At 43.9% G+C, this 13,363-nt stretch overlaps 1 protein-coding gene across 5 annotated transcripts in view; it reads right to left on the reverse strand.

Moving 5' to 3' along the window:
- Nucleotides 1-13,363, reverse strand: part of LOC126212830 (treacle protein-like) — a 225,546-nt gene that overhangs the window by 42,457 nt on the left and 169,726 nt on the right. Inside the window, exons 7-8 of one of the 5 annotated variants that reach the window (XM_049940246.1) lie at nt 4,177-4,493; nt 2,191-3,843 (exon numbers count right to left, since the gene is read on the reverse strand). In XM_049940246.1, the coding sequence (XP_049796203.1) occupies nt 2,191-3,843; nt 4,177-4,493 (1,970 nt within the window). Of the gene's footprint in view, nt 1-2,190; nt 4,494-13,363 lie in introns of all 5 variants that reach the window. The other 4 variants (XM_049940244.1, XM_049940245.1, XM_049940243.1 and 1 more) reach the window with 4 other exon arrangements.

A 13,363-nucleotide genomic window follows, 5' to 3' on the forward strand; every position in this document is an offset into this window, starting at 1 on the left:
CGACCGAACACAGCAGCCACAGCTCGCGCTGTGTGCGCCCGCGCACTGTCGTGCAAAATGACGGGTGGGTCGCGCCGAAAGTGTCGCCGCTTCTTTCGCAAAGCTGGTCGCAGGTGATGCTCCAAAAACGAACAGTAATACCGTGCACTGACAGTCTGCCATGGAGGAATGTAATGCGTTAGGATAACACCATCACAGTTGTACACGAGAATCACCACAAGTTCAGACTGCTCCATTCGCACCGTCGACAGAACGGGCTCTGCTGTGCAATGGGTTCTACACGACACTGGTGACTACTCTGAAGGACAGTAACAGGTGCAAACATGTAACTCGGTTGTGATTAAATAGTTGCCACTATTTAAGTTCCAACCCTTGTACAAACGAGGGTGAAATTAACATCAAAACTTACTTTTTTGCAGTGGTATTGTCAGATAATTGTTTCTCATTTTTCTTGCCGTGTCAGATTTGTTTGTATAGGAGGCAATTGTCATATTTATTGGATGCATCTACCTACTGGGAACTGTCATCACAGAAGCCACTGCGATCGTAGTGTGCAACAACTCTAACTGAGACATCATCTATACTCTTCGTGGTGCATGGAAATAGGCTTGCAATGTTGAAAGGATACATGGAAATAAGTTCAGTTAGGTACAGTCTAATGGACTCAGCATCTCTATATATGTGAATGATTTTCCTTTTAACAAGCAAAACTGGTACTTTTCGCACATGATACTAGTGTTATAATGAATCTCCTTAGAGAGAAACCAACAGAATAGATGAATTATTAAGTGTTCCTCAGACAACGGACTCTCCCCACGTTTGAAAAAACGCTCTATTCAGTTCCGTACGACAATTGTCGTACTAAGAATTGATGCAGCACGTGAGCAGGAGACGATAAATGTGGAAAAATGCTACAAATTTTTTGGAGTGTATATTGATGAAATCTTGAATTGGAAGAAGCATATTACTGAGTTTCTCAAACAATTATGTTCAGTTCCTTTTGCTCTTTGTATAATTGTTAATCTTAGAAACAAATTAACATCCTGATATATTTTGCATACTTTCCCTCAGTAATGTCTTATAGAACAATTTCTGGTGTAACTCACCACTCTGAAAGAAAAGTGAGCAATAAGAGTAATTTGTAGTGTTCACCCACAGACATAACTAAGATACCTCTTCAAGGAGCTGAGCATTGTAACTGTGCCATCACAATACATATTTGCCAATAAAATTTGTAATAAATAAACCATCACAACCGAAAAAAACAGTGAGAGCCAATAGAGGAAAAAATTATCTTTATTACCCATGATTAAAGCTGTCAGTCCCATTTGCAACAATTGTAGCTTACCGTAAATTGATGAGGGAATATATTTTATCATAATGTTGTAGGACCTTCCTTTTGTTATACATGAAGATAGAGCTTGGCATTAGAGTCCCAGATGATGGTGTTTACACTGCAATAATGAATTCCGGCCTCCTTGCCAATTAGTGCAAAAAGTTTCAACACCAATGTTAATGAGTGTTACATTATTGTACGCATCTTTCAAATGTCCTTAAAAACTATACTATTCCATTAAAACAATATTAGAGAAGGAAAGTTGGTACTCACCATATAGCGGAGATGCTGAGAAGCGATTGGCACAACAAAAAGATTCACACACACACACACACACACACACACACACACACACACACACACACACACAACTTGCACACACATCTGCAGTCTCAGATAACTGAAACCAGTTACAGTTATCGGAGACTGCAGACGTGTGCGCAAGTTGTGTGTGTGTGTGTGTGTGTGTGTGTGTGTGTGTTTTGCTGACAAAGGCCTTCATGGCCAAAAGCTATAATTGTGTGAATCTTTTTGTTGTGCCTATCGCAACTCAGCATCTCCGCTATATGGTGAGCACCAACCTTCCTTCTCTAATATTGTTACATTCCATCGTGGAATTTCTATTCAATTAAAAAATATACTTGCTTCAATATATTCTAACAGTGAAGAGCATTAACCGTACAACAAAATTAAGTGACCTTCACAGCACACTATCATTTGCTGAAAACCTCATTTACCTACCTTTTACAAATTAAAAAATAAAACATGATGTGGGTGCTAGGTGGTTCACGCTGTATATTTTATAACAACATAACATATTTTTAAGTAATACTTATATTCAAACGGAAAGTTACCTTCATTTCCACTTCCTCTATAATGCCACCAATGTTAGGCGTCAGTTCGTCTAACTCCATCTTCATTTTCTTGTTCGCGGGGCCAAAACACGTGGCCTCGCAGTCCTCGCCCGGCTCTCCTTTCGGCACCTTTACTTCCTCCTTCAGCACTCCGGCAATTCCCACCTTACCCTCGGTAGCGTGTCGGTCGCCAGGGACGTACACCGTGTGCCAGGGGCAGCGCATGTCCATCTCGAACACGCGCAGCACGGGTTCCTGGCAGCGCTCCCTCTTCTCCGCCTTCCTCGCCGCCAGTGCGGCCGCCTTGAGCTTGGCCGCGGCCGCCTTGGCTGCGGCACTCTTCCTCCTCGCACCGGCCGGCACTTTCGCCTTCAGTGCGAGCCCGCGGGCCCCGACAGCTTTCGACCCGAGGGAGATCGCCGTCGGCCCGGACTCGAGCGCGGCAGACGCGGCTGCAGAGTTCCTCGACCTGAGAGCGGCCGCCACAGCGCCCGCTTTCCTAGACTTCAGTGCGGCCACCGTGGCCGCCCGGTCGCCCGAAACCACCGCACGTGCATCTCGGGACTCTGCAGTAACGGACCTCGTCGCCGCGCCTCCGGGTCTGCGGGTCACGGAGACACCCCCGCACGCGGCCGAGTCCTTCGGGACGACGGTCGTCGTCGCGAGTCCGCCCTCGGTCGTCACCGGGTTCGCGGCCTCAGATTTCGACGGCACGAGCAGGCCCTTCGCCCTCAAGTCGGCTACTACCGGTGCGACACCTTCCGACCTGAGGACTGCCATGATGACGCTCTTGTCCCTGGTCCTGACGGCGGCCATCAGAGTCGCGTGGTCTGCAGGTTTGAGAGAATCCAGCAGTGCAGCAGAGTCCTTGAACTTCAGAGCGGCCAGTGCTTTCGCCACCTCTAGACTTTCGAGACTCTGAGACCGAGCTGACGGGAGTCTTACCGTGGCCCCGTCGGGTACGACCGACCGACTCCCGGACTCGGCCGGAGTGCGCTCGGGCTCGAGGGCAGCGGCCAGTGCCGCGGCACCCTTCGCTCCGAGTGCGGCCGCCACCGCCCTGGCGTCCTTCGACTTCAGTGCGGCGAGCACTGCCGCCGCACCTTCGGATTTCGAGGCGGACACCGGCCGCGCCGCTCCTTCTGACTGCGGCACGGCTGCCGGAGCTGCGACCTTTTTAGAGTCGACGGTCACTTCTCGGGTCGACTCCTCTCGGATTTCCTCCGACACTGCCACCTTCCCCGAAGAACTCTCTGACTTTCTGCCGGACGTCCTGGCGGCCAGGAGGGCGGCCGCGTCGCGCTTCTCGATTGCGTCCGCCATCCGGGCGAGTTTCCTCCGCCGCACCAGTTTCTCCAGAGACGGCGTCTTCTCCACACCCAAAGCGGCTGCGAAAGCGGCGGCGTCCTTATTCTTCACAGCGGCGGCAGCCCGCGCCGCCTTTTCCGACTCTACTACACTCTGCAGGGTGCGCAGGTCTATCGACTCGAAGGTGCGCGGTCTCATCGCGGCGACATCCTCGCGTTTCACAGTGGCGGCGACCTTCTTCACCTTTTCCGGCTCGAGTACTCTCTTCGGGACGTCCACATCTACCGACTCGAAGGTGCGTACTCTTCCCGCGGCGACATCCTCGTTCTTCACGGTGGCGGCGACCTGCACCACCTTTTCCGTCTTCGGTACTTTCTTCGGGGTGTGCACGTCTACTGTCTTAAAAGTACGTGCATTTCCTGTGGCGGCATCCTCGTTCTTCACAGTGGCGACGACCTGTGCCGCCTTTTCCGTCTTCGGTACTTTCTTCGGGGTGTGCACCTCTACTGTCTTAAAAGTACGTGCACTTCCTGTGGCGGCATCCTCGTTCTTCACAGTGGCGACGACCTGTGCCGCCTTTTCCGTCTTCGGTACTTTCTTCGGGGTGTGCACGTCTACTGTCTTAAAAGTACGTGCACTTCCTGTGGCGGCATCCTCGTTCTTCACAGTGGCGACGACCTGTGCCGCCTTTTCCGTCTTCGGTACTTTCTTCGGGGTGTGCACGTCTACTGTCTTAAAAGTACGTGCACTTCCTGTGGCGGCATCCTCGTTCTTCACAGTGGCGACGACCTGTGCCGCCTTTTCCGTCTTCGGTACTTTCTTCGGGGTGTGCACGTCTACTGTCTTAAAAGTACGTGCACTTCCTGTGGCGGCATCCTCGTTCTTCACAGTGGCGGCGACCTGTGCCGCCTTTTCCGTCTTCGGTACTCTCTGTCGGGTGACCGAGTCCGCCGACCCGAAGGGGCGTGCCCTTCCTGAAGTACCGGCCGCCACGACTGAAACAGACAGACACGTTTTAGTGTCTTTTTCCTTCGTATATGAAGGACAAATTGGACATCAAAATCTTCAAAGAATCTGAAGGAATTCTCATATTTGTCATCAATGGGCACAAATTTATCGATGGTCGAAACCGTGTGCATTGTAGGTTTATCTCTCCACCAAAACGGACAGTGGTGAATAAAACTTTCCGCACTCGCTGTTAAAATACTTTTATTATACAGTCACGACTGGTTTCACATCAGTGGAGATGCATCTTCAGGTGATCTGTACATGAAATTGAAACATTAAAGAATTACAACAGTCTTAAAAAATAGATGTGTCGTACTATAAAGTACCGTATATCAATGAGAACTGCGTATTCACAAGTTTGTTTCTATTTTGTCTGAACTGTCACAGCGACACAAAGTAATTGCTACGAATTGAGTTCCATCATTAGTCATCAAGATTTAAGCAATAGCACACTAAAAGTGGGATCACACCGCACCGTGCCGTGAACATCACAGTGCGGTGCAATCCCAGTCAGTTTGATCGTAGACGACCACTTTTAGTGCACTATTGGTTTAATCCTGACGAACGATGGGACTCTGCTTGTACGATTTATTTTTCTACACCTGACTATTTAAAAAAGTAAAGAAACTTGTGAGTACTCATCTCTCATTGATATATGGCACTTTATGGTAGGGCACATCCATTTTTAAAAACATTATAATTCTCTAATGTTTCAATTTTTTGTACATATCACCTGACAATGCATCTCCACTTTTGTGAAACTGATCACAGCTTTTTAATAAAAGTATTTTAACAGCCAGTGTGGAAGATTTTATTCACTGTGTGCAGTTGCCCAAACCTCTAAAATAATGTGTACAATAGACAGTAATTATGCCGCCTAATTGCCAGCCACGTAAGATAGCCAGTTGCGAAACTATAAATATGCTATTACAACAGCCCACAGACCAGGCGGAAGGCATCTACATCGAGGACATCACTGTCAGCTATGCTACACTGTCATCATCTCACCACTGCAGCTCGACTACGATTGTTATTTCTCCTTAAACTTGATACATGAGTATATTTTACTGTATCTTAAGTTACCAGCATAATTGTTTGGCATCATATATTGACACTCATCCACTTCCTTTTTCATAATTTTAAAAACTATTAATCACGTTTCCATTATTTGACGTATTTAATTTTATCACTGTAACAAGGCAAAAGGTAGAAGGAATATAAGGAATGGTTTTACGACAGAAATTAGCTTGAAGGCAATATTACAGAAGGAGATCAGTAAACGACAATCCCCCGTAACTGTTAACATTCTTAGTAGAGCCAGCGATGACAAAACAATTTCACCTGGTGTGCAACACGTATGAGACAGGTGAAATACACTTAGACTTCAAGAAGAATGTAGTAATTCTGAAAAAGAAAAAGATTCTTGACAGATGTGAATATTATGTAACTGTCAGTTTATATCAACAAAAATAATAATTTTTTGAAAATACAGTGTATAGATCAAAATATGTACCACTGTACGTGATGGCATGAGAACACACTTATAAACATATTGCAGTCCGAAAACTTTCAGAGCCAGTGACTCCTTCTCCTGGCAAAAGGGTTAAAGCGGAAGGAAGGGGGCTGAAGGAAAATGACCGGTGAGGTTTAGGAAAAGGGGTAGAGTTTGGAAAAGTCACCCGGTGGAGACTGATTGTGGGCGACTGCAGACAATCGGTTTTTCTTTCTCACACCATCCGGTAAGCCTTCCCTGAACTGGGGTGACTGACTTTTCTTAACTCTACCCTTTTCCTAAATCTCACCAGTCCTTTTCCTTCATTCCTCTGCCTTCCCCTTCAACTCTTCTGCCATAGAAAGGAGCCACTGGCTCTGAAAGCTTGAAAACTTGAATACCTTTATAAGTGTGTTCTCCTAGCACTGCCTTGTGACTAGGTATTTTTAATCAACCCAGTTTCAAGAATCAGTTTAGTAAGTCGAGGTTGTAAAATACTGACAAGAGTTATTTACAGAAAAACATAAAAACTGATAGAAGCCGACCTCTTGGAAAATCAGTTTCAGTTCCACAGAAATGCTAGAACACATGAGGCAATACTGACTCTATCACTTAAAGAATGGCAAGCCTTTGCTCATAGCTTCTGTAGACTTAGAGAAAGCATTTGACAATACTGATTGGAATACACTCTTTGAAATTCTGAAAGTAGCATGGCTAAATAACACAGAGTAAAAGCCAACATACAACTTGTACAGAAACCAAGTGACATTTATAAGAGTTAAAGAGCATGAAAGGGAAGCAGTGATTGTACCCTATCCCCGGTATTATTATACACACTGAGCAAGCAGTAATGGAAGGTATAGTGATATTTGGAGAAGAAATTAAAGTTCAGGGAGCAAAAAAAACAAAAGCTTTGAGATTTGCTCATGACTCTGTGATTCTGTCAGACACAGCAAAGGACTTGGAAGAGCACCTGAACAGAACTGACAGAGTCTTGAAAGGTGGATACAAGATCAACATCAAGAAAAGCAAAACAAGGATAATGGAATACGGGCAAATTAAATCACGCGATACCAAAGGAATTACAGGAGGAAATAAGGCACTGGAGGTAGTAAATGAATTTACATACTTCGACAGTAAAACAACTGATGATGGTTGAAGTTGAGAGGATACGAGGATACAAGTGTAGAATGGCAATTGTGAGGATACCATCCCTGAAGAAGAGAAATTTTGTCAATTTTGAATGCAAATTTCAATGTTAGCAAGCATTTTTTTAAATCAACTGCCTGATGGGCAGCTTTGTTCAGAAGTGAAACGATGACAATCTGCAGTTCAGACAAGAAGAGAATAGAACCTTTCGAAATGTGATGCTACAGAAAAGTACTGAAGATTAGATAAATAGATCACGAAACTAATGAGGAAGTACTGAACAGAAATGGAGAGAAAAGAAATTTGTAACAAACTCGAGTCAAGGAAGGGATCGGTTGAATGGACACATTTTGAGACATCGAGGAATCATCAGTTTAGTATTGGATGGAAATGTGGGGTGTAAAGAGTGCACAGGGAGACTACGAGGAGTGTACGGGCATAGGTGCACGACATCCTCGGTGCCCAGTTATTGACTGTATCTGCCCTGAAAATGTGTATGCCCATTGGAGGCGCGTGCATGGCAAACAAAAAGGGAAATGGCTTGCTCGCAGCAGTGGGGGGAATTGGAGATCTGGTTTTACTTAGGAAGTGCGAGCACTTGGTTGGGCTGAACACAGCTGGAAGGCAGTGACCTGGCCTGTCAACATCTTAATCTACATTTATACACCGCAAGCCACCAACGGTGCGTGGCGGAGGGCACTTTACTAGCCACTGTCATTATCTCCCTTTCCTGTTCCAGTCGCGTACGGTTCGCGGGAAGAACGACTGTCTGAAAGCTTCCGTGCGCGCTCGAATCACTCTAATTTTACATTCGTGATCTCCTCGGGAGGTATAAGTAGGGGGAAGCAATATACTCGATACCTCATCCAGAAACGCACCCTCTCGAAACCTGGCTACACCGCGATGCAGAGCGCCTCTTTTGCAGAGTCTGCCACTCGAGTTTGATAAACATCTCCGCAACGCTTTCACACTTACCAAATAACCCTGTGACGAAACGCACCGCTCTTCTTTGGATCTTCTCTATCTCCTCTGTCAACCCGACCTGGTACGGATCCCACACTGAAGAGCAATACTCGAGTATAGGTCGAACGAGTGTTTTGTAAGCCACCTCCTTTGTTGATGGACTACATTTTCCAAGGACTCTCCCAATGAATCTCAAACCTGGCACCCATGTTAGCAACAATTAATTTTATATGATCATTCCACTTCAAATCGTTCCGTACGCATTCTCTCAGATATTTTACAGAAGTAACTGCTACCAGTGTTTGTTCCGCTATCATATAATCGTACAATAAAGGATCCTTCTTTCTATGTATTCGCAATACATTACATTTGTCTATGTTAAGTGTCAATAGCCACTCCCTGCACCGAGTGCCTGTCCGCTGCAGTGTTATTGATGCCATCGCACTAGATGGAATCAAACTGTCACCTCTTCTGTCACTCATGGAAGCGAACGTGCTTTGGGAAACAATGAGTGCCTATATTGTGGACTGTACGGTGAGGCCTGATGAACGGACAGTAATTCTGTTCTTAACTGATGAGTGATTCACTTCATCCTGGTTTCTTTTGGGCCTAGACGGTATCTGTGGTCGTTCTGCCGATTTTCTGTTGCGGGGGAAGGAACTCGTTTATATTTTTCTATCACGCTGTCTTCAGCTGATTTTCTGGACACGTATTCACGATTTCTGGCGAATGTGGATTACAATTTGATTTTTGTTTCCTGCTCGCCAAGTTACCGGGTAGCATGTTTTAGTAATTTGTGTTCGTAAGCTCACTTTCTGCCAGATTTTTCCATATGCTAACTGCCTGGAATATTATGTTTTCAATGCTTGCCAGCCCTATTTTATTGACTGGTGTTTTCTATTTTATTAGAATTGTGTGTAATTCTGCTTTTAAAGGACAGATTATCCATTATTTAATACTTTATTTATTGAATTCAGGGGCGAACCCAGGAAGGTGCCTCACCATATGCGTTAGTTTGTCTTGTGCCATTTATCAGTTCGTTTTTGGTACTGTAAATTCCTCATACACCTGCTGAAAGGTATCTGTTTTGGTAAGACAGCTGGCCAGCTGATTCAGTAAATACACACTACTTGTTAAATTAGCTTTTTTCCAGACTAGCTGCCTGTTTTATTTTGTGATTTGTCTGTTCACTGTTTCTGCCCGCCAGGTGTAGCTGATTCTGCTACTACCATCATTTGCTTGCTGGTAACCCCCTGAGATTAACCCCCTGCCTTACTTTGGTGTCTCTCATTTCAACTGTATGTGGACTGATAAGGGGCCTTTATATTTATAATTAATTTCCCTTATGATTCAATGTAAGAGATTCCTTCTAAGTCCCACCTAATAAAATCCAACAGACTCTGTCTAGAGACAGCCTTTTAGTAAAAGTTTGGTTCGGGCACTCGAGGCACCTTTTACATTCTAGGCGATTTGCCGTGAAGTTCTCACAAACTTCGTGCCTCGGACCTGTTGTTTTGATTGGCCATTGCTCCTAAATGGCACTGTGTTTATAAGCCTGGTAGTTTGCCTGCCCATGGAGGCGGGTTCAGCCACAAGCTTAAGATATCTCAAAATAATTACTAATGGACTTCTGTATTTTAACCAAACTGCATGTGAATCCTAAAGCACCTTTGTCTACTGTAAAGCTCGTTCGCACAAGCTGCGGCCATTGATTCAAGTATGCTGTATATGTCTTACATGTTAGTGAAGTTTTTTGCAGTGAAATTCTGTTCACTTGAGATTGGTCAGTGTTGCTGAAAGCTGGTCTTAATGGCCAAGGCATTCTGTTCCTTTGTGAAATTTGTGCATAAAATTTAAGTAAACTGTTTTGGTTTTACCGTGGCATGCATTTATCATTGGGCCTTAGCCATTTGTGCAGTTACTAAGCATAATTATTGCTTTGAGCAACTGATGTTCTTGACCTGTAATGTCTCTTAACGAGCAATGGTGTATGCCAATTAATAATTCTTCTTTTAATTATTTTGCTAATTTTATTTGACCCCTCCCCCACTTTAATTATCATCTTGCACTCGTGCTTTTTAAGAATTGTTTTTATTGATGTGGTGAGCCTTGTGTTTAAATACCTTATTCAATAGTTGTCAGTGCTTCCACTAATGACATCTGTAGCTACATTGCACTCCAGAAGCCACATAATAGTGTGTGGTGGAGAGTACTTGTGGTTCCACTCCCTTCCCTATTTCACTCGCATGGGGAAAAAGTGACTGCTGATAAACCTTTGTATTAGCTCTTATTTTCTTGAATTTTCTTGTCATGGTCATTTCACAAAAAGTATGTGGGTGGCAGTAATATGTTATCCGCCTCTTCCCGGAAAGTGCACAATCGAAATTTTAACAGTGTAACTCTCCGTGGTGCGCAATGCCTCTTTTGTAATGTGTGTCAGTGGAGTTTGTCGAACACCTCTGTAATGCTCTCGTGCCGACAAAACGATCCTGTGATGAAACGTGTCACTCTTCATTGGATCTTCCCTCTCTCTCCTATCAGTCTTACCTGGTAAGGGTCCCATACTGATGAACAATACTAAAAAATCGGTCGAACGAGCACCTTATAGGCCACTTCCTTCGTGGGCCTTTTACATTTCCTTGAGGTTCTTCCTATAAATCTGTCTCGTATCCTTTTCCTACTATTTGTTTCATGTGGTCATTCTACTTGAGGTTGTTTTGGATAGGTAGTAATAGATATTTTACAGAGGATACTGTTTCCAGCAATTTGTCATCAATAGTGTACTTGTACAGTAGTGGATTCCTCTTCCTATGTATGTGCAATATGTTACATTTATGTACATACAGGGCGAACTGCCAGAGCCTGCATCATTCATAGGTCAGTCAGCAAATCGGTACTGTCTTCTGGCATTGCTACTTTCTTATACAGAAGTGTATCATCTGCCAACAGTCTTAAAGAGCTTCTGGCACTTTCTGCAGGATCAGTTACATAAACTAAAAACAGTAACTGTCCTACCACAGTACCTTGGGGTACGCCCAGAAATTACCTTTACAATCTGTCAATTCTCTTCCACAACGAGCAATGTGTCGAGTTCTATTTGTAAGGAAGCCTCCATTCCAGTCACGCCTGAGGAAGCTATGCATTTCATAGCCCATGTTTACTAGACATTTTTTCTTTCCTACCCTACACTCTTAGCAACAATAGTACTGGTACATTCATTCCACTGTCAGTGGTATCAGAACGATTTTCGCTTGAAACTTTTGACTCATTTGTTTCCAGTACAAGAACTCTCACATCACATCGATACATTTATCGTTTTCCATCATCCTCGAAAGTTTGTAATATCACTATGAAATCGTCCTGTGTATACAAATATTTACAGGTGCTGGTGCGTATAGCTTTGCCCTTCTGCAGTGTCATCTGATGATGTTTATGGATGTGGGTTCCTATGAAAAACTTGATCACCCCTACACTCTCTAGAGTTGAAGAGTTTGGTCAGGTGATTACAGGGTTATAAATACAAAATCAAATAGGGGTAATGCAGGAGTAGGTTTAATAACGAATAAAAAAATAGGAGTGCGGGTTAGCTACTACAAACAGCATAGTGAACGCATTATTGTGGGCAATATAGACACAAAGCCCATGCCTACTACAGTAGTACAAGTTTATATGCCAACTAGCTCTGCAGATGATGAAGAAATTGATGAAATGTATGACGAGATAAAAAAAAAATTATTCAGGTAGTGAAGGGAGACGAAAATTTAATAGTCACGGGTGACTGGAATTCGTCAATAGGAAAAGGGAGAGAAGGAAACACAGTATGTGAATATGGATTGGGTGGAAGAAATGAAAGAGGAAGTCGCCTTGTAGAATTTTGCACAGAGCATAACTTAATCATCGGTAACACATGGTTCAAGAATCATAAAAGAAGGTTGTATACCTGGAAGAATCCTGGAGATACTAAAAGGTATCAGATAGATTATATAATGGTAAGACAGAGATTTAGGAACCAGGTTTTAAATTGTAAGACATTTCCAGGGGCAGATGTGGATTCTAACCACAATCCATTGGTTATGAACTGCAGGTTGAAACTGAAGAAACTGCAAAAAGGTGGGAATTTAAGGAGATGGGACCTGGATAAACTGAAAGAACCAGAGGTTGTAGAGAGTTTCAGGGAGAGCATAAGGGAACAATTGACAGGAATGGGGGAAAGAAATACAGTAGAAGAAGAATGGGTAGCTCTGAGGGATGAAGTAGTGAAGGCAGCAGACGATCAAGTAGGTAAAAAGACGAGGGCTAATAGAAATCCTTGGGTAACAGAAGAAATATTGAATGTAATTGATGAAAGGAGAAAAAATAAAAATGCAGTGAATGAAGCACGCAAAAAGGAATATAACATCTCAAAAATGAGATCAACAGGAAGTGCAAAATGGCTAAGCAGGGATGGCTAGAGGACAAATGTAAGGATGTAGAGGCTTGTCTCACTAGGGGTAAGATAGATACTGCCTACAGGAAAATTAAAGAGACCTTTGGAGAGAAGAGAACCATTTGTATGAATATCAAGAGCTCAGATGGCAACCCAGTTCTAAGCAAAGAAGGGAAGGCAGAAAGGTGGAAGGAGTATATAGAAGGTTTATACAAGGGCGATGTACTTGAGGACAATATTATGGAAATGGAAGAGGATGTAGACGAAGACGAAATGGGAGACAAGATACTGCGTGAAGAGTTTGACAGAGCACTCAAAGACCTGAGTCAAAACAAGGCCCCGGGAGTAGACAACATTCCATTAGAACTATTGACGGCCTTGGGAGAGCCAGTCCTGACAAAACTCTACCATCTGGTGAGCAAGATGTATGAGACAGGCGAAATACCCTCAGGCTTCAAGAAGAATATAATAATTCCAATCCCAAAGAAAGCAGGTGTTGACACATGTGAAAATTACCAAACTACCAGTTTAATAAGTCACAGCTGCAAAACACTAACGCGAATTCTTTACAGAAGAATGGAAAAACTAGTAGAAGCCGGCCTCGGGGAAGATCAGTTTGGATTCCGTAGAAATGTTGGAACATGTGAGGCAATACTAACCTTACGTCATATCTTAGAAGAAAGATTAAGGAAAGGCAAACCTACGTTTCTAGCATTTGTAGACTTAGAGAAAGCTTTTGACAATGTTAACTGGAATACTCTCTTTCAAATTCTGAAGGTGGCAGGGGTAAAATACAGGGAGCGAAAGGCTATTTACAATTTGTACAG

This window comes from Schistocerca nitens, chromosome 11 (assembly GCF_023898315.1).
Source record: "Schistocerca nitens isolate TAMUIC-IGC-003100 chromosome 11, iqSchNite1.1, whole genome shotgun sequence".
NCBI classification, from domain to species: Eukaryota; Metazoa; Arthropoda; class Insecta; order Orthoptera; family Acrididae; genus Schistocerca; species Schistocerca nitens.